At 37.7% G+C, this 19,171-nt stretch overlaps 1 protein-coding gene across 7 annotated transcripts in view; it reads left to right on the forward strand.

Moving 5' to 3' along the window:
* The window catches only part of RABGAP1L (RAB GTPase activating protein 1 like), an 808,808-nt gene that overhangs the window by 766,509 nt on the left and 23,128 nt on the right, over window positions 1–19,171 (forward strand). For 4 of the 7 annotated variants that reach the window (XM_017866951.1, XM_017866953.1, XM_017866956.1 and 1 more), the window contains 2 exons: window positions 824–916; window positions 14,848–14,958. In XM_017866951.1, the coding sequence (XP_017722440.1) occupies window positions 824–916; window positions 14,848–14,958 (204 nt within the window). Of the gene's footprint in view, window positions 1–823; window positions 917–1,258; window positions 1,557–10,020; window positions 10,361–14,847; window positions 14,959–19,171 lie in introns of those variants that run through there. The other 3 variants (XM_017866952.1, XM_017866957.1, XM_017866955.1) reach the window with 2 other exon arrangements.

Raw genomic sequence — 19,171 nt, forward strand, 5'->3', positions numbered from 1 at the left:
ATACTAACTCCATTTTAGAATATTTTCTTTTTTTTTTTTTTTTTTGAGACTGAGTCTCACTCTATCACCCAGGCTGGAGTGCAGTGGTGCAATCTTGGTTCATCACAACCTCAGCCTCCCAGGTTCAAGCAATTCTCATGCCTCAGCCTCCAAAGTAGCTGGGATTACAGATGCCCACTACCATGCCCGACTAATATTTTTAATTTTAGTAGAGATGGGGATTTACCATGTTGGCCAGTCTGGTCTCAAACTCCTGACCTCGAGTGATCCGCCTGCCTCAGCCTCCCAAAGTTCTGGGATTACAGACATGAGCCACCATGCCCAGGCCATTTTAGAATATTTCTTGTAGCTAAATTTTTTACTTGTATAACATAATAATTTTCATTTTAAACATAATAGAAGGATATGAGTGAATTATACTTAAGAAAGTTAAAATTAATAGCACTATTAAATACATTAACAAGAGAAGTTTGTGACATCAGCAATTTTAGAAGTGGACAAACTGTAGCCTGTTTCTGTAAAATAAGTTTTCTTGGAACACAGCCAGACTCATTTGTTTAGGTATCACTCATGGCAGGTTTTGTGGAATAATGACAGAGTTGAATCTTTGCAACCTAGACTATATGACCCACAAGGCCTAAAATATATACTGCATGGACCTTTACAGGAAAAGTTTGCCAGCCCCTACTCTGGAGTCTGTATTTTTCTCCTAACTTTGAGTTGGGCATGTTCCCTTAGAATGCCAGAAATTTAGCAAACACATCTGAATTTTTTTTCATAAATGGCGCCCTTGTCTAACATGGTTTTCCTCAAATCCCTGCAGGTACCAACCAAGAAGCTGAAGAAATATGAGAAGGAATATCAGACAATGCGAGAGAGTCAGCTGCAACAGGAAGACCCAATGGATAGATACAAGGTATGAGAAATATGTTGCACCTATCAACGTACCTTCTTTTTTATTTTAAATGAGACTGAGTCTTGCTGTGTTGCCCAGGCTGATCTTGAGCACCTGGCCTCAAGCAATCCTCCCACTTCAGTCTCCCAAGTAACTGGGATTACAAGCACGAGCCACCATTCCCAGTAAAGTACCTTTTTTTTTCTTTTTTTTTTTTTACTTAAAGCAGCAGTTGTGGCAAGTTCAATTCCCTCTGTTCCTCCTCGATTGATTTAGACACTCTCTGATCATGCTAACTGTCCAGGTATGTTTTCATTTCAGGAGATTCCCAAATAGCCAACCATAATATTTCTTTTCTTTCAGTTTGTATATTTGTAGGTAACTCCAGCTGTTGCATTTATACTGGGAATCTTCATAAGAAGCTGAGAGAAAGAGAGGGAAAAAGAAAGTGGCTTTCTACTTTCAAAATGAAACAAAAGGAAAATGGCAAAGTACTGTTTTAGCTGTGCATGGCCATGTCCACAGAGACTTGTAGCAGGTGAACCGTTCCAAGACTGACACAAGGATGTTTCAAACTTGCCTCTATCTGTAGCACATGTTAAAAATACCAACTCACTTGGAAGGAAAAATAAAAATCACAAAGGTATATTGAGCACAGTAATGGTGTTTGTTGCAACATTTATTTCCACAGATGAATTTTTGAACAACAGTGATATTTGACTTATAGTATGAAGTTTCAGAATCAAAAGAATTTCATTTTAATACGTTCATTAATTGTGAATCTCTTCAGTGGTAATTAGCAACACTGTTCCCAGGATGCAATGTTGGGAAACACTTATTTCCAACTTATTTTTTTCCAAGTAAAATATTGTCTCTCTTCAACATGCTTTAATTTTTCAGACTCATACAGATACATAATAGCTCCTTCTCCCTCCACATCAGTATACTAAGATAAAAGAATACTGTATTTTCAGCACTAAGCAGCAGTGCCGAAATGTCCTGCCAATAAATGGACTGTGTGACATTATTAATTAAATCACCCACATTGGGATGACTTCCACTTTTGTAACTAGAGTTATCTTTATGTGGTCAGAGCTGGACATAGGCAGCATAGTCACACAGAATATCTTATCTCTGTTGCTGAATTGAATAACACGGGATGTGTACAGAGGAACATGGTAGGAGTATGTAGATTTTGTAGTCAGACAGACCTGAACTCAAATCCTGCTCATTTTTTTAGAGCACAGGATTTGGACTCTATATTGAGGGTTTTAATCCCTATGCCACCATTCAGCATCTTGGACTAGTTATTGAACCTCTTCCTTATCTGTAAAAGATATAGTGTATCTGCTTCCTTGGTGGATTATTACAAGGATGAGGGATGCTGTATGTTAAGGACTCAGCTTATAGTTGCATTCAATAAATGGCTGTTATTTTATGAAGCCTACTACTACAGATTATGCAATTATTACTAGAATAATGCCAACTTATGTGGGTCTTCCCCTCTAGTCCCTTATTGATTGTTCCCATTTCTCTCAAGTATTGCCAACTAATAATCTCCCCTTGCTTATAGAAGTGGTTCAAGATCTGATGATAAAATCCCACATACTTCTATAGCAGGTAATTATTAACAGATAAGGTGTTTACAGATAACATTTGAAGCTAATTTTCACCACCAACATCCCCTCAATAAAACCAACTTTTAATGTAAATCACATGGCATGCTGCTTTAGAAAGGCTGGAAGGTAGTAATTATAAACTATTATTAAGCATCCAAAATGAAGCTCTCCTTTTGCTAACATCATTCTGATTTTCTTATTACTACCATTGTTGTGAATAAATTCTGTGAAGAATGCTTTAAAATAAGAGAGAAATGGAAGACCAAACTTGTACATTTAAAATCAGGCTGGAATTGAACTTGTTATTGTGTCTTAAATCATTTTTTGTGCCAAAGCAGGTATGTATACATTAATAGTAAGATGTATATTATTTTTAAATTACTTATAGCATGTAAGATTATCAATGTGTATAGTTTTTATTGAGAGATTAAAGTAGGATTAAACTTTTTGTTTTGAAAGCAGGCATTACTTTTTAAGTTCAAGTATTGTTGCTTCTTATTTGCACTTATCTGATACCCTCTATCGCTATTTCTTTTAGATTATTGTGGTAACTTGTCAGTACATTCATCTAATGTCTCTATACTCTTTTAATAATGTCTAGGCATTTGTCCTGGTAATACACTTGGCAAATTTATAGTTCTTAGATTACAATTACACCTTCAAGGTGGCAGTCAACAACATAAGTTTCTAACCATCAACATATTTGGTTTTTAAGATGATCAACATGTAGTTTAAGAAGCCATATTATAATTATCTTAATTAAAGTAGCAAAGTTAGAAAATACCTTTTACATCTTCTAAATTTAATCCTGTGAAGAATAAGATCTCTGTCCTGGGAATGAGCACTTTATAATTCATAGATCTTGGACTGGGAACCCAGTTAATGTAAACTCTTAAAGACTGACTTGGGAACATCTTGAAGGGCATTGAGTGAGAACTTGCACCAGTTCAGTGACAACCCCTCCTCAACATTAGAATCTATATTGCTTGAAAAGTCATTTCCACACCCTAGCTTGCCATATGACAAGAGAGTTAGGAAGGTTGTGGGAAATTTATTTATTTATTTATTTATTTATTTTTATTTTTATTTATTATTTTTTTTTTGAGACGGAGTCTGGCTCTGTCGCCCAGGCTGGAGTGCGGTGGCAGCATCTCAGCTCACTGCAAGCTCCGCCTCCCAGGTTTACGCCATTCTCCTGCCTCCGCCTCCCAAGTAGCTGGGACTACAGGCGCCCGCCTTGTCGCCCAGCTAGTTTTTTTTATTCTTTAGTAGAGACGGGGTTTCACTGTATTAGCCAGGATGGTCTCGATCTCCTGACATTGTGATCCGCCCGTCTCGGCCTCCCAAAGTGCTGGGATTGCAGGCTTGAGCCATCGCGCCCAGCCTGGAAATTTATTTTTTAAAGCCCACATATGTTATATAATAAGATATTTTAAGAGGTATTTCAGTTCAATACTATTTCTCTTAGACATGGTGGCATATGTAAAAGGGCTATCACAGGGAACCTGGAGGTGGGATTAAAGATCCAACAATGTAGATGTAGCTCTCAACAGTCATATTTCTTGCTATATCTATGTAAACATGTGTTTGATGTCTATTTTATGACATATGTAAATATCTTCATGCTCAGGTTATATCGCTATAGTCACCTTTATTCAACACTTAAATCTCAACCACAAAGAAAGAAATGAAATAATGTTAGTATAAATTTAAATTTTAAAACTTGACATATCATGAAAATCTTCTGGAATTAGGAAGTAGTGATGATTGCACAACTTTGTGAATATACTAAAATCATTACATTGCACATTTTAAAACATGACTTTTATAGTATGTGTTAATTACATCTCCAAAAAAAAAAGCAGAATGTTCCAGGAGGATTGTCATTTAGGCTACCCTTTTCCTTTCATGAACCCTAAGTCACACCAGAGGTACCTGTTTAGAAGCCTTGCAGGAGGGAGAGCTTCCTGTTGAAATTAGAGCTAATTAGAGACTGTTGATCTTTTATGTGTTCATATTTGTAGAATAAAAGCCAACACAGTGGGTGGTACATTAGTTTTAGTGAAGCCCATTAATTTCCAGATAGAACATATGTTGTACATTGTATGTATACACACAGATATAAACATATATACGTAGGTCATACACACATATACATGCACTGCCTGTGCTACCTGGGCTTGGCATCAGTTTATATTTTAATCTCAGTGAACACCATAATGACTGCTTTATAGCCTTTATTCTTTCTGTTTCTCTTCATGACTAGATTCCAAGAGACAGAAAGGAAACTTTTTTGGAAGAACAATGTAGAATATTTATTTCAAATCTCTTTTATCTTCCTTCTTAACTTGGACCTGACCAGATTTGTGTAAAATTCTTTGTCTACTCTAATATTTTGGTTTGTAAATTTAGTGATTGATTTCTAGTAAGCTGAAATTAGGATAAAGATTTGGCTGTAGAAGTAAGCATGTTTTCATTTTATACAGGTTCCCCAGAAAACACACATTCATCAATATGTGTAGCTGTTTTAGTGTATTTTAGAAACTAGTAACTAAGCCCTTAATAAGCAAAGTTACCAATTTCAGAAATTAAAATATTTTCTATCTTAAAGAGATGAATTGTTTCTATTGTGAGGAAAGTTTTCTAGTGATGGTGTCAGTTGATGGTACTTTTGGAGATCTTTAGCCTTCATCTACCTTTGGAGAATGATATGCTTTTCTGGTTTAATTAAAGAACTATTTGCACAAATGTGAACTAAGCCTTAAAAAACACAGCTAATTGACTGGGCATGGTGGCTCTCGCTTGTAATGCCAGCACTTTGGGAGGCTGAGGTGGGTGGATCACTTAGGTCAGGAGTTCCAGACCAGCCTGGCCAATACAGTGAAACCCTGCTTCTACTAAAAAATACAAAATTAGCTGAGTGTGCTGGCAAGCACCAGTAGTCCCAGCTACTCGAGAGGCTGAGCCATGAGAATCGCTTGAGCCTGGGAGGGGAGTTACAGTGAGCCAAGATCATGCCACTGCACTCCGCCTTGGCAACAGAGCCAGGCTCTTTCTCAAAAAAAAAAAAAAAAAAANGGCATATGTAAAAGGGCTATCACAGGGAACCTGGAGGTGGGATTAAAGATCCAACAATGTAGATGTAGCTCTCAACAGTCATATTTCTTGCTATATCTATGTAAACATGTGTTTGATGTCTATTTTTATGACATATGTAAATATCTTCATGCTCAGGTTATATCGCTATAGTCACCTTTATTCAACACTTAAATCTCAACCACAAAGAAAGAAATGAAATAATGTTAGTATAAATTTAAATTTTAAAACTTGACATATCATGAAAATCTTCTGGAATTAGGAAGTAGTGATGATTGCACAACTTTGTGAATATACTAAAATCATTACATTGCACATTTTAAAAACATGACTTTTATAGTATGTGTTAATTACATCTCCAAAAAAAAAAGCAGAATGTTCCAGGAGGATTGTCATTTAGGCTACCCTTTTCCTTTCATGAACCCTAAGTCACACCAGAGGTACCTGTTTAGAAGCCTTGCAGGAGGGAGAGCTTCCTGTTGAAATTAGAGCTAATTAGAGACTGTTGATCTTTTATGTGTTCATATTTGTAGAATAAAAGCCAACACAGTGGGTGGTACATTAGTTTTTAGTGAAGCCCATTAATTTCCAGATAGAACATATGTTGTACATTGTATGTATACACACAGATATAAACATATATACGTAGGTCATACACACATATACATGCACTGCCTGTGCTACCTGGGCTTGGCATCAGTTTATATTTTAATCTCAGTGAACACCATAATGACTGCTTTATAGCCTTTATTCTTTCTGTTTCTCTTCATGACTAGATTCCAAGAGACAGAAAGGAAACTTTTTTGGAAGAACAATGTAGAATATTTATTTCAAATCTCTTTTATCTTCCTTCTTAACTTGGACCTGACCAGATTTGTGTAAAATTCTTTGTCTACTCTAATATTTTGGTTTGTAAATTTAGTGATTGATTTCTAGTAAGCTGAAATTAGGATAAAGATTTGGCTGTAGAAGTAAGCATGTTTTCATTTTTATACAGGTTCCCCAGAAAACACACATTCATCAATATGTGTAGCTGTTTTTAGTGTATTTTAGAAACTAGTAACTAAGCCCTTAATAAGCAAAGTTACCAATTTCAGAAATTAAAATATTTTCTATCTTAAAGAGATGAATTGTTTCTATTGTGAGGAAAGTTTTCTAGTGATGGTGTCAGTTGATGGTACTTTTTGGAGATCTTTAGCCTTCATCTACCTTTGGAGAATGATATGCTTTTCTGGTTTAATTAAAGAACTATTTGCACAAATGTGAACTAAGCCTTAAAAAACACAGCTAATTGACTGGGCATGGTGGCTCTCGCTTGTAATGCCAGCACTTTGGGAGGCTGAGGTGGGTGGATCACTTAGGTCAGGAGTTCCAGACCAGCCTGGCCAATACAGTGAAACCCTGCTTCTACTAAAAAATACAAAAATTAGCTGAGTGTGCTGGCAAGCACCAGTAGTCCCAGCTACTCGAGAGGCTGAGCCATGAGAATCGCTTGAGCCTGGGAGGGGGAGTTACAGTGAGCCAAGATCATGCCACTGCACTCCAGCCTGGGCAACAGAGCCAGACTCTGTCTCAAGGAAAAAAAAAAAAAAAAAAAAAAGGCCGGGCGCGGTGGCTCATGCCTGTAATCCCAGCACTTTGGGAGGCGGAGGCAGGCAGATCACGAGGTCAGGAGATCGAGACCATCCTGGCTAACACGGTGAAACCCCATTTCTACTAAAAAAAAAAAAAAAAAAAAAATTAGCTGGGTGTGGTGGCTGGCACCTGTAGTCCCAGCTACTTGGGAGGCTGAGGCAGGAGAATGGTGCGAACCCGAGAGGCGGAGCTTACATTGAGCCGAGATCACGCCACTGCACTCCAGCCTGGGCGACAGAGCGAGACTCCATCTCAAAAATAAATAAATAAATAAATACACACACACACACACACACACACACACACACACACACACACAGCTAATTAATTAAATTCAGTGAATCTCCCAAAGCATAATAAAAGTTACCTGTTCTAGATGGGAAAATACTAAAAGAATCTGGAATGCTTACACTGTCGTGGGTTTGGGACACAGATAGTATTATGAATACATAATTTCTAATTGAAGTGTCTTATCCATGTTCAGTACAATTAAATTTAGAATGTTTAACCTCGTTCTTGAGATTAAACATAGTAATTTTTAAAATCAAAATGTAATTTAAACAAAGGAAATGATTCTTCTATGTTTCCAGTTTTTTTCTTGCACATACTAGTTTTTGTAGAGCAGTTGGTCCTACATGTAATTTCAAAGTAAGCTATTATGCATAGTAAAAATAATACAAATGAAATATTTGAAATAAAGCTTAATTGTACTTTTTTGCCATCCTTACATATCTAATGTAATAATTTAGAGCAATTACCACATTTCTTTTAAACTTGACAAATGAAGAAAAGTTTAAATTAGGATACATTTCTAACCTATAAAATGAGGGAGTAGATTTTTTTAAAACTGTTGGGCCCTTTTTGGTGTTGGACCCTTTCTTACTCAGGGGAGTCAAGATAAGTGAATCCATCTTTGAAAATTATTTTTCTGGCCAGACACGTTGGCTTACACCTGTAATCCCAACAGTTTGGGAGGCTGAGGCGAGTGGATCACTTGAGGTCAGGAGTTCGAGACCAACCTGGCCAACGTGGTAAAAACCCTTTCTCTACTTAAAATACAAAAATTAGCTGGGTGTGGTGGCACACACCTGTAGTCTTAGCTATTCAGTAGGCTGAGGCGGGATAATCTCTTGAACCTGGGAGGCAGAGGTTGCAGTGGGCTGAGATCGCACCACTGCACTCCAGCCTGGGTGACAGAGCAAGACTCCATCTAAAAGAAAACAAACAGAAAAAAAAAAAAAAAACACGTTTTTCTGCCAGAGCAAATAAACTTACATTTTATTATTTTTTCACATCACAGAGACTGTGTTGGCTTTTGGAAATATTATGTTATGAAATAATGTGCTTTTAAGGAATAGTAATAGACATGAGGTTGTTTTCTATATGCCTATGATAACTTAATGATAAACTTCAGAAGGCTTCCACTTTCTCTTTGAGCTTGGATAACCCAGAGAGTTCATTGTTGTAGGATGGTGAAGATGCGAAACTAAATCCTTTTGGCTTCTCAAGCAATATAGCTAATCAGGAGTGGGCGATTTCTAACAATGCTGGTCTTTTAGTCCCTTGTACTTAACCCTTGGGGGAAGAATATGCATTCGGCACACTAAGAATTTCTAGTATGTTTAGTGATGATCGTCAGAGTTTTCAAGAATCATTAATTTTTAGAAAGTTTTCTTTTCCGTTTAAGTATTACTGAGAAAATTACCTGACACTAATATGTTTCTATATCATCTAGAATGCATTTGCTTTTTGAAAATTTGATTTGTGTGCTAGAGTAGAGCAGGGATCTGCAAACTGTGGTTTATAGGCCAAATCTGGCTCACTACCAGTTTTTGTAAACCAAGTTTTATTGGAATACAGCCACACCTATTTATTTATTTATTATGTATGGCTGGTTTTGTATGACACTGGTAGAGTTGAGAAATTTCAACGTAGACCATGCGACCTGCAAAGTCTAATATATTTACTGTCTGGCAATTTACACTAGAAGTTTGCTGACCTCTATGCAAGAGTATAATCTAAGATAGTTTTTTAAGTGCTAAAAGAAATGCAGTCTGTTTGGCCAGCTGTCATTTATTACTGACAAGATTTTGTTTTTAGTTTGACATTTAAAATTTTGAAATTTTCCACTACAAAGATAAAATTGGATGTGATGAGTAAAGTAAAAAGCTTCAAATATCCATATTTTCTTTCTCAGATCTTCATTTAAGGACAACATAGATATTTAAACATTTTATCTGTAGGCATTTGAAAACTTGAATATGATAGCCGTCAACTCTTTTAAAAGAGGTATCCAAAAGAAAATATGTGAGCGTTGAGTGTGGTGTTGCTAATAAATTTGCACAGAGTCTTTTAGGAAAACATTTTCTCCTGACCCTTAAAAGGCTTTAAAACCATGTGCCAAGAATTCATCATAGCAGCAGACAACACCCAAAATATTGAGCTAGGGTTTATAAAGCCACCTCCCTCCTCGTCATTTTTTCCTTTAAAGCTTAGTTTCTTTACTTTTAATTACAAGTTCACATTTCTCTGGTTTCTCATCTTGGAATAAATGACATTCACAATCCCTTGAACTGCTTCACCCAGACTTCAGCCCCCAGGTACACGTGAGATCCAGGATCCATTTTTTTTTTTTTTTTTTGCATTACCCTGCCCAGCAATTTCATTCTTTTGTCTGAAGATGAACTGTTTTGCAAGATTTCTGACCTTGTCATATAAGGAAGTTCCTTCCACCCAGCTTTAACAACACAGTATCAACACCTCACACCGTAGTTCCTTAATAGTTCCACGTACAGCATTTTAGTCGTTCATGCAAACTGTAAACAGCAGTGTGGAGAGGGAGGAGTTTGAGGATATGAGTCTTCCTAAGTTGAGACTTGCCCACTAGCTGCCTCAAGTATACTTTGTTCCATTCAATGTTTGCAGTCACAGAGAGAACTTAGAGTTATATGACACTCGAAGGAAAAGCAAAAGAGCATTAAGAAGTGTCTGTTTTTGTTATTGCCATTTCATAAATATTTTAGTAGGTGTTCAATTTCATTGGATATTCTTTTTTTTTTTAATTGTCTTTGTACCTATGATTGAAAACGGTAGTTGGTCTATGACTTTTGAGGAGGTAAGTTTCTTTTTTTAATCTATGTATGTCTGTAACATCGGTGTCTGTCTCTTTGAAAAATGCAGTATCCTCCTCCCAAAAGTTACTAACCAAACTTTCCCAGCTGTACATCTCGTATCCATGAGGGGTGAAACTATGAGGACAGTTGTTATCTGCTTTTTATTCAAGTGGTGTCAGTTGTGTGAGATGGGGAGTATATGTTTCAGACAGTGTGATGTGAGTGTTAAGAGTTATGTAAGCAGTGTCTCCTATAATCTTTTCTGAAAGGCAAGAGGGAACCAGTTTGCCTGTTTTGTTTACAGGCTTTGAGCAGTCAGCACATCTGCTTGTGCAAACTTAGAGCATATGAATTTCTCTGGGCTGACTAAGGTTATTGGGGCTGACTTTGAGTCTGTCTCCCATGGGCAACCCTTGTTAACATTTCAAAATGAACCAAGCAGGGTTACTACCTTTCCCCAGACCATCAAAACCAAACTCTCTTCTCCATTCTAGAATACAGGCAAACTTTTTCTGGAATGGGTCAGTATTGAAAACAGTTTTGGCTCCTTGAGAAGAACTGTAAAAGACAGCCAAGTAATATAAGCTCTGTTTAGCCCTCAGTAGGTAAGTGTGGGCAAGTTCTTTGTAGAAAATCTCCATCTCAGTAGCAGGGTCTCACTGTAGTGCTCAGTAGCACTCACCCTGGGTTCATACTTTGGAGGATGATACTGCATTTTTGGCCCTGTAGCTTGCTTTCCCACTTGTCTGTGAGTGCAGAGCAGGAGTCTGACACTTCCCACTGTGCTGCTTGCTTTGCAGACACTAAATTGAAGCTTCTTGCTAAAGCAAAAGCCAGTAGGCGTGCCCTCTAGGCTATTTTGCTTTGCAGGGACCGAGACTCTCAGTTTCTCCCAAATCTTTTCCCACCCTTGCCCTTGCCCCTTTAACTGTGTGTCTGTAAGGAAGGGTTTCAGTTGCAACAGTCACTGTAATGAGAAGTTACTAGTCAGAATTTCAGCTGAACTCACACCTCTTTCTTATATAACAGATAATCCATCAGACATTTATCTCTAATCAACAGTGAAGTAGCTACCTGGCATGATTTCTAAATACTTGAACAAAGTATTTTTCCACGAACATCCTATGACTTTACCTGGAGGTTACTTTAACTCAATTCTAAGCATATAATTGTAACCTGAAAAACTGGTAGTGACAACATTTTCACTTGTGCCAAATGGATGTAATGTACATAATAGTCGAGGGAGGTTTTTGTACTTTGGGGTTATACAAGTACAATTTCAATAGCAATAGGACACTTAACTCGGGAATAGCTATTGAAGTAGTCTTATCTTAGTTTCTTGAAGAGATTTATCAAGAAATGAGAAAAATCTCTTCCCTCGCTAAGCAGCTGCATTGTGAAATATGTCATGTTGAAATTGTGCTGGTATTGTTACTCTTTCCTGGCTAGTAGGAAATTTATTGAAAAAGCTTCTCAAATCTTTTTTTTAATCTAAGTTTCCTATAAGTATTTAAGTTTTTTTTTTTCCATGAAAAGAGTAATAGATAGATCAGAAATAAAGGCTAACTCTTCAGCCCCTGCTAGAAATTGTGTTACTTAGGCAAAGATTGAAAGATTTCATTGTAGAAGCTCTGGCTTTTTAGAAATCTGTTTTTTAGTCTCTACATTTATTAAGTTTCTGTGGGAGGGTGGAACTTCTGTAGATTGAGGGAACAGACAGAATCTGATGAGTACAAGTTGCCTCTACAAGAGCATACACAGTCTTCTCAGGAACATCTGGGGAAGAGTTCCTAGCAAGGCACCACTTCTGAGGGGTTACATTATATCTTGGTCAAAAAGGAGGATCCAATATGGTTTTGTGTAGAATATGACCTTCTAACAGAAGTGGACTTAAATTTTTTTTTCTCATTTTGGCATCTTATCCCTTCCAATGGAATTAAAATTCTGAATTTTTTTTTCCTTAATAAAACTATTTTTTAAATCCTATTACAAATATATATTCATTGTAGAAAACTTGAAAACATTTTTAAAAGGAAAAGGACAACAGTAAAGAAAATTCACTACCTACAGTCAGTATTTATTATTTATATTGTTATAATGAGATTCTCCAGTTATTTATTGGGGTTTTTTTTCCCCCTACAAGGCAGTGTAAGCATTTCCTGTTATTGTGTATTTCTTTCTTTCTTTTTTTTTTTTTAAAACAGGTTCTCACTCTGTCACCCAGGTGAGAATGCAGTGGCATGATCACAGTTCACTGCAGCCTTGACTTCCTGGGTTCAAGTGATCCTCCAACCTCGGCCTCCCCAGTAGCTGGGATCATGTGTGCACACCACACCACCCAGCTAATTTTTTTTTTTTTTTTTTTAGATGGAGTCTCACTCACTCTGTCGTCCAGGCTGAAGTGCAGTGGTGCAATTTTGGCTCACTGCGAGCTCTGTCTTTCAGGTTCAAGCAATTCTCCTGCCTCAGCCTCCCGAGTAGCTGGGATTACAGCTGTGTATCACCACACCCGCCTAATTTTTTATTTTGTTTTAGTAGAGATGAGATTTCACCGTGTTGGCAAGGCTGGTCTTGAACTGACCTTAAGTGGTCCGCCCACCTCAGCCACCCAAAGTGCTGGGATTACAGGCATGAGCCATTGCACCTGGCTGTACCCAGCTAATTAAAAAAAATTTTTTTATAGAGATGCGGTATTGCCATGTTGCCAAGGCTGGTCTTGAACTCCTGGGCTCGAGCAATCCTCCAGTCTCAGGCTCCCAAAGTGTTGGGATTACAGGCACCAGCCACTGCATCCAGCCTTCTCCAGTATTTTAACACTGAGTCGAATTCTATTGTGAATTTATTTAAAGTATGAAAGAGATTTGGGATTGTTTTTATCTTTTTTGGTAGATACGTTTTTCTTTTTTCTTTTTTTTTTTCTGAGACGGAGTCTCGCTCTCTCCCCCAGGCTGGAGTGCGGTGGCGCGAGCTGGGCTCACTGCAAGCTCCGCCTCCTGGGTTCATGCCATTCTCCTGCCTCAGCCTCCCGAGTAGCTGGGACTACAGGCCCCCGCCACCACACCCAGCTAATTTTCGTATTTTAGTAGAGACAGGGTTTCATGGTGTTAGCCAGGATGCTCTCCATCTCCTGACCTCGTGATCCGCCCCGCTCGGCCTCCCAAAGTGCTGGGATTACAGGCGTGAGCCACCGTGCCCGGCTGATATGTTTTTCAATAATGTTTTAACATTCTCCAACTTTTCTAATTTTTTTCCAAAAAAAAAAAGAGACAGAAATGGGCCCTGGTGGCTGGTTAATCAAGGTGCAATGTTTCTTAGCCCTTCTTTTAAAAAACAGGAAAAAGAAAGAAATTGTCTTCTCTTTCAATATAGCAAACACCAGGTTGTTATATAGAAGATAAAATTAACTTCACATTGCCTGGTATGCTATGATAAACTATCTTCCAAAACATATATTTGTCTTCTAGTTTTGTATCACTGCTTTGTCAAAGGTTTTTGACAAAAAAAAAAAAAAAAAAAAAAANGAAAAACAGGAAGGTCTCGTGACATAAGTCTTTCCTGTCAGCTGTCTTTTGAATCTCCTATAACTGTTAACAGTAGCAAAGAAAGTAATTTTGATACTTTGGAATGGAAGACATGAAATAACTATTCTGAAAATAGTTGTGAACATACCAAGTTCACAGTGTTTAGTTAAGGAAAGACCTTACTTCATAAGAATTAGTGACTTGGTTTTTTTTTTCTTTTTCTTTCGTTTGTTTGTTTGTTTTTATTTTTTTATCATGTAACTTTGTTTCAGATTTTTCAAGGTGGGGGGCAGAAATCCTCAGTAATTTATTTTACCTGGAATGTTTTAATCTGAAGTTTTTTTAAAAAAACAACAAAACTAGATATGACTATTGCTGTCACCCAGAAGTAGGTGTTCAGAAAAGTAAATATATTCTTACTCAAAGAATAAAAATGTCGACTGTTAGCAAAGTCATGAACCCATGTGTCATGATTCTTGATTTAATGCTCTTAAATATACTCAATATGAACCCTGTCTTAGAAAAACAATTTGAAGAAATGTCTAGTGGTTTTCCCCTGTTTCATTCCTACTGTGTCTTGTGGTTTCTCTTGAGGTCAAGGGTGAGACTACCGTGCATGTTTCAAATAAAGAATTGCTTGTGTCTGTGTTCTAGATCTATGTAAAAACCTCACAGGATTGGGGGGGTATGTTCAGAAAGTTTGCTCTTTGTGGCACATGTTTTATAATGAAGTTCCATCTTGAGAGTTTAAGGGACAAGTTTCACCGGGTAGAGAACTGCATCTGCATTGCTAGCTAAACTCACTGTTGTTTCCCATACAGCAATCCTGCCTTCCTGTGCCACTTGCGCCTTCTCCTTTTTACACCTTTGAAAGTTCACTTTGTTGCTTGTTTTTCCTCACTAGTTCTATTCATTTCTGTATGTCCAGACACTAATGCCCACCTCCGGCTGTTGTTCTTTTTCTGCAGAGGGAGAACCGAAGATTACAGGAGGCCAGCATGAGGTTGGAACAAGAGAATGATGACCTCGCCCATGAACTAGTAACAAGCAAAATTGCTCTACGGAATGACTTGGATCAGGTAAACTTTAGAAATGAGACTGTGATGACTTCCTCAGGGCAAAGACCAATTTGCCCTCACCGCTGCCCTCACAAGCTTGCTTTGTTCTTGACTTTGTGCTTGATGAATGGAGGAGTGGCAGGGACAGTTTGTGTTAATTGGAGAGAGTGGAAAACACAAGCCTTTGAGAAAGGTTTGGGTCATTTCTAAATAGCGTGTGTGACATAACTTTCTTTATACCTCTAAACTCTGTTATGTCTTTGTTGATACCTTTCCTGAACCAATGGCTGTCAGCATAATTATCTGAGAACATCAGTCACCAAGAATATACCTGTACTAATGCCACTCTAACAGTAGGCACCTTACTCTTTGTTCCAGTAAGAATTCTTCTCCAGAATAAATGTGAACTTTTACATGAAGTACCTACATTAAGAGTTGGATTGTTAGATTGATAGGCATCTGAGTGGCTGAGAGCCAGACTGCCCTGTTGTGAATGCTGGCACCACCACTTGTGAACCATATGACCCCGGGCAGTTCTTAAGCTGTCTATAGATATAAAAAGGTATCTATCTCATAGAGATGATATAACAAATAAGTAAAGCACTTCAATAGTATGTGTTCATTAAATGTTAGCTGTTGCTAGGAAGACCTTAAACTATTTAGCATTCCCTTGTTCTTTCCAACTAAGCTGACAGTCTTAGGACTTCCTGTTTTTTCTTGCTAGCATTTTCAGAAATAATTGGCAATATGGAAGTAGTCTTGTGCAGATTTAAAATTACCACTCTATTTTCTGACTTCTGCAAAGTAAATATTCCCAACAGATAGTGGAGGGTCAGAAAAACTGACTCTCAGACTGTTGAGTCTGTGAAGGAGTCATTACCTGTGGTGTAAGTTTGCATTGACAATATTAAAAAATACAAATTCATTCATAACATAAATCTGCTTAAATGTTTAAAATTAAAGGACAGCTGAAAATGGCCCCTGCCACAATTCCTTTTTTCCCATATAGATAGCCAATTTTGTGGCTCAAAAGTTCTAACCATAGTAAAGTTGGAGGTAAGACCCATGTTCAGGAAAACAGTGCTGTATCTGGGAGAGGAGGACACTGAGAGAACTGGCATTAAAGGAGTTCGAAAACAAAAACAAGAACTGTGTTGCTTGAGACACGATATGGAAGGTAGAAAAAGCAGCCCAGAGAATGTTTTTTTTAAAAAGTTGTGGCGCTGTTAACTACAAACCTCCTTTAGCCCGCCCATTTGGAAGCTGTGAGAAGTGATATAAGAAATATGTGACTAGGAGAGTCAGAACCAAAGAAGGTAGCAGGATTTCCATTCAGTCAGGGTAAACTCAGCCTTACCTCAGCGGTCGTATTTTTGTATTCGAGACTGTTGAGATAAGTCAGTGCTATAATGAAAGTCTTGGTTCTATGTTAACTTTCCAAATGGGCTTGATTCTGCCATTTTGAATCTTTTATCCATTAATGATTTTCTTATAATGGCTGACTAAATGAAACAATTTTTAAACAGTTGGATTCAGTGAGGATGCAGTGAAATGAGCTAAGGAGAATTTCAAAGTTGTTTGGGAAATGTAGTTGGTAATATGTGTTAAGACTTTAAAAGGTTTAAGCAATAATAAAATTAAATTTTACTATGTACCCACTATGTGCCAAGCACTAAATAAAGCAATGTATAAACATCATCTCATTTAATCTCCCTAATGACTCCAGGAAGCAGTTATTATTTTAATCTTCCATTTCATAAATGAGAAAACTATATAGATGAGGAAACTAGAGATCCTCTGACTTGTAAAGGTAAATAAAAAAGATTTGGTAAAAAAATGTATATACAAGGTTGTTTACTGCAGTGTTACTTATAAGAATGAAAAAGAAATATTATAATATCTATGTTCACTAGTAGGGGAGAATGACAGTTTGACTGTAAAATGTCTTTCTGGAATAATTTTTTTTAATGGGAAAATAATGATAAAGTAGTTTTTTAAAAATACTTTTTTTCTGTAAACAATAAACATTTATAATGTTTGCATCTAAATTTCAAGGATTACTGGCTGGCACTGGGTCATCCTATTGGGAAGGGGACCATAGTATACCTAGATAGGGAAGAAGCCCATAAGGAAGTACATCAAAATGTTACTGCCAGGTATCTCTGGGTGATAAGATTAAATCTGATTTTTATATTCATCTTTATCGTTTTTTTCCCATTTAAAATTTATACAAAGGCCTTAAATTACTTAACCAACATAGGTTAAGTAAAATGAGGATTAGAACTTTTAAAATCAGAAAATAATGAACATTATAATATGCATATTATATATGAATATACTACTAAATAATATATATAACTTTAATCAAAAAAATTATCTTAAAAATCATTTCTTCACCAAGAGAATCCTTTATGTGAGTCAGTCTGGAGTGACTGCCATTATTAGGTATTCCTGAAGTAATTGGTTATTGAGTACCGGGGTAGCTTATACTCATATGTGAGTGCTAGAACAGCCCCTGAAGAAAAGGTTCCATCAGACCTTCATTCTTCCTCTCCCCTCTTCCCTCCTTGACTCTCCCTCTCTTTTAAGAAAAGTAAATATGACCTGGGCCCTCCCTTTTGGAGCTTTTATCTAAATGAAAGAATCTAGATGAAAGAATAAAACTGCTATTTCATGCATATTTCCTCCTAACTTCTGATTTTGCAGTTTCCTCCTTATTGGGGTTTATTTGCCTACCAAAAAGCTATCCCTACAGTTGAAGTGACCTGTCCCACCAGTCTTCTAGGAAAGGCCCTAGCCTGAGAGTGGCTTTGCAGGCCTTCACCCAGTTTGCCCAGTACTTTCCCATTCCCAGTTTGTGAAAATCAGATCTTTTAATTAAAATAGCAAAACACTGGCAAACTTTAAACAAATATGAAAGCAGATTGTATTTAAGACAATATGTAAGCAAACAAACACAAATTAGGAAATTAGCTACTTTGCAAAAATAAATCATTCCTTACTCTGACCATTTGAGTGCTGATTTTGGGCTTCCTGGACACCAAAGGCTCTTCAGCTTTTGCCTCTGACAGAGCCTTCCTCTCTGAGAACTTGCCCTCTTTCAGATTCCTTAAAGAAAGATTTCTCAGTGATTAGAAGTGAAAAAACGTACAACATCTCCATTTCAGTTTCTGTTTGCTATCTGCTTTCAAGCCTTTCCTGTCCTTCCCTATTTGCAAGGAACAAAAGAGAAGAGACATGATTAGTACTGTCCTGCTGAGGACCAGGGGTCTAGGTTCCCTCTCACCATAGCAAGTTTTCTTAGACCAGAAGCTACATGGACTAAATGGAAAATTATTTTGTTTTGTTTTAAGTTGAACGACTGGCCTGGTTAGTTCTTTCAGAAATCATTTCTCAAAGATCCTCATTTCTGATATTAGGGCTGAGTCTTTGCTGAGGTTATTGTTGATTCATGATTAAATCACACATTGCAATGCTCGTTTCTCTTATATATGTGTAGCAGAAGCCTTGATTGCAATTAGAACTTTCAATATCAGTGAGACATTATAAGATGTTGGTAAGTGTTTAGAGTTGATAATGACAAGGTTTCTCTCAATCTTGTCAAATTATGGTGAAGGCTGTCGGGCGCGGTGGCTCATGCCTGTAATCCCAGCCCTTTGGGAAGCCGAGGTAGGTGAAATTGCCTGAGCTTAGGAGTTTGACACCAGCCTGGGGAACACAGTGAAACCGAGTCTCTATTAAAAATACAAAAAATTGCCAGGCGCGGTGGCTCACACCTGTAATCCCAGCACTTTTTAGGAGGCCAAGGTGGGTGGATCACGAGGTCAGGAGATCGAGACCATCCTGGCTAACACGGTGAAACCCCGTCTCTACTAAAAATACAAAAAATTAGCTGGGCATGGTGACAGGCATCTGTAGTCGCAGCTACTCAGGAGGCTGAGACAGGAGAATGGCCTGAACCCGGGAGGCAGAGCTTGCAGTGAGCTGAGATCACGCCACTGCACTCCAGCCTGGGCTACAGAGCGAGACTCTATCTCAAAAAAATAATACAAGAAATTAGCCAGGCATGGCGGCACACACCCGTAATCCCAGCTACTGGGGAGGCTGAGACAGGAGAATCTCTTGAACCTGGGAAGTGGAGGTTGTAGTGAGCTGAGATCACACCATTGCACTCCAGCCTGGGTGACAGACCGAGACTGTGTCTCAAAAAAAAAAAAAAATTAGGCCGGGTGCG

This window comes from Rhinopithecus bieti, unplaced genomic scaffold (genome assembly GCF_001698545.2).
Source record: "Rhinopithecus bieti isolate Rb0 unplaced genomic scaffold, ASM169854v2 scaffold_1853, whole genome shotgun sequence".
NCBI lineage: Eukaryota > Metazoa > Chordata > Mammalia > Primates > Cercopithecidae > Rhinopithecus > Rhinopithecus bieti.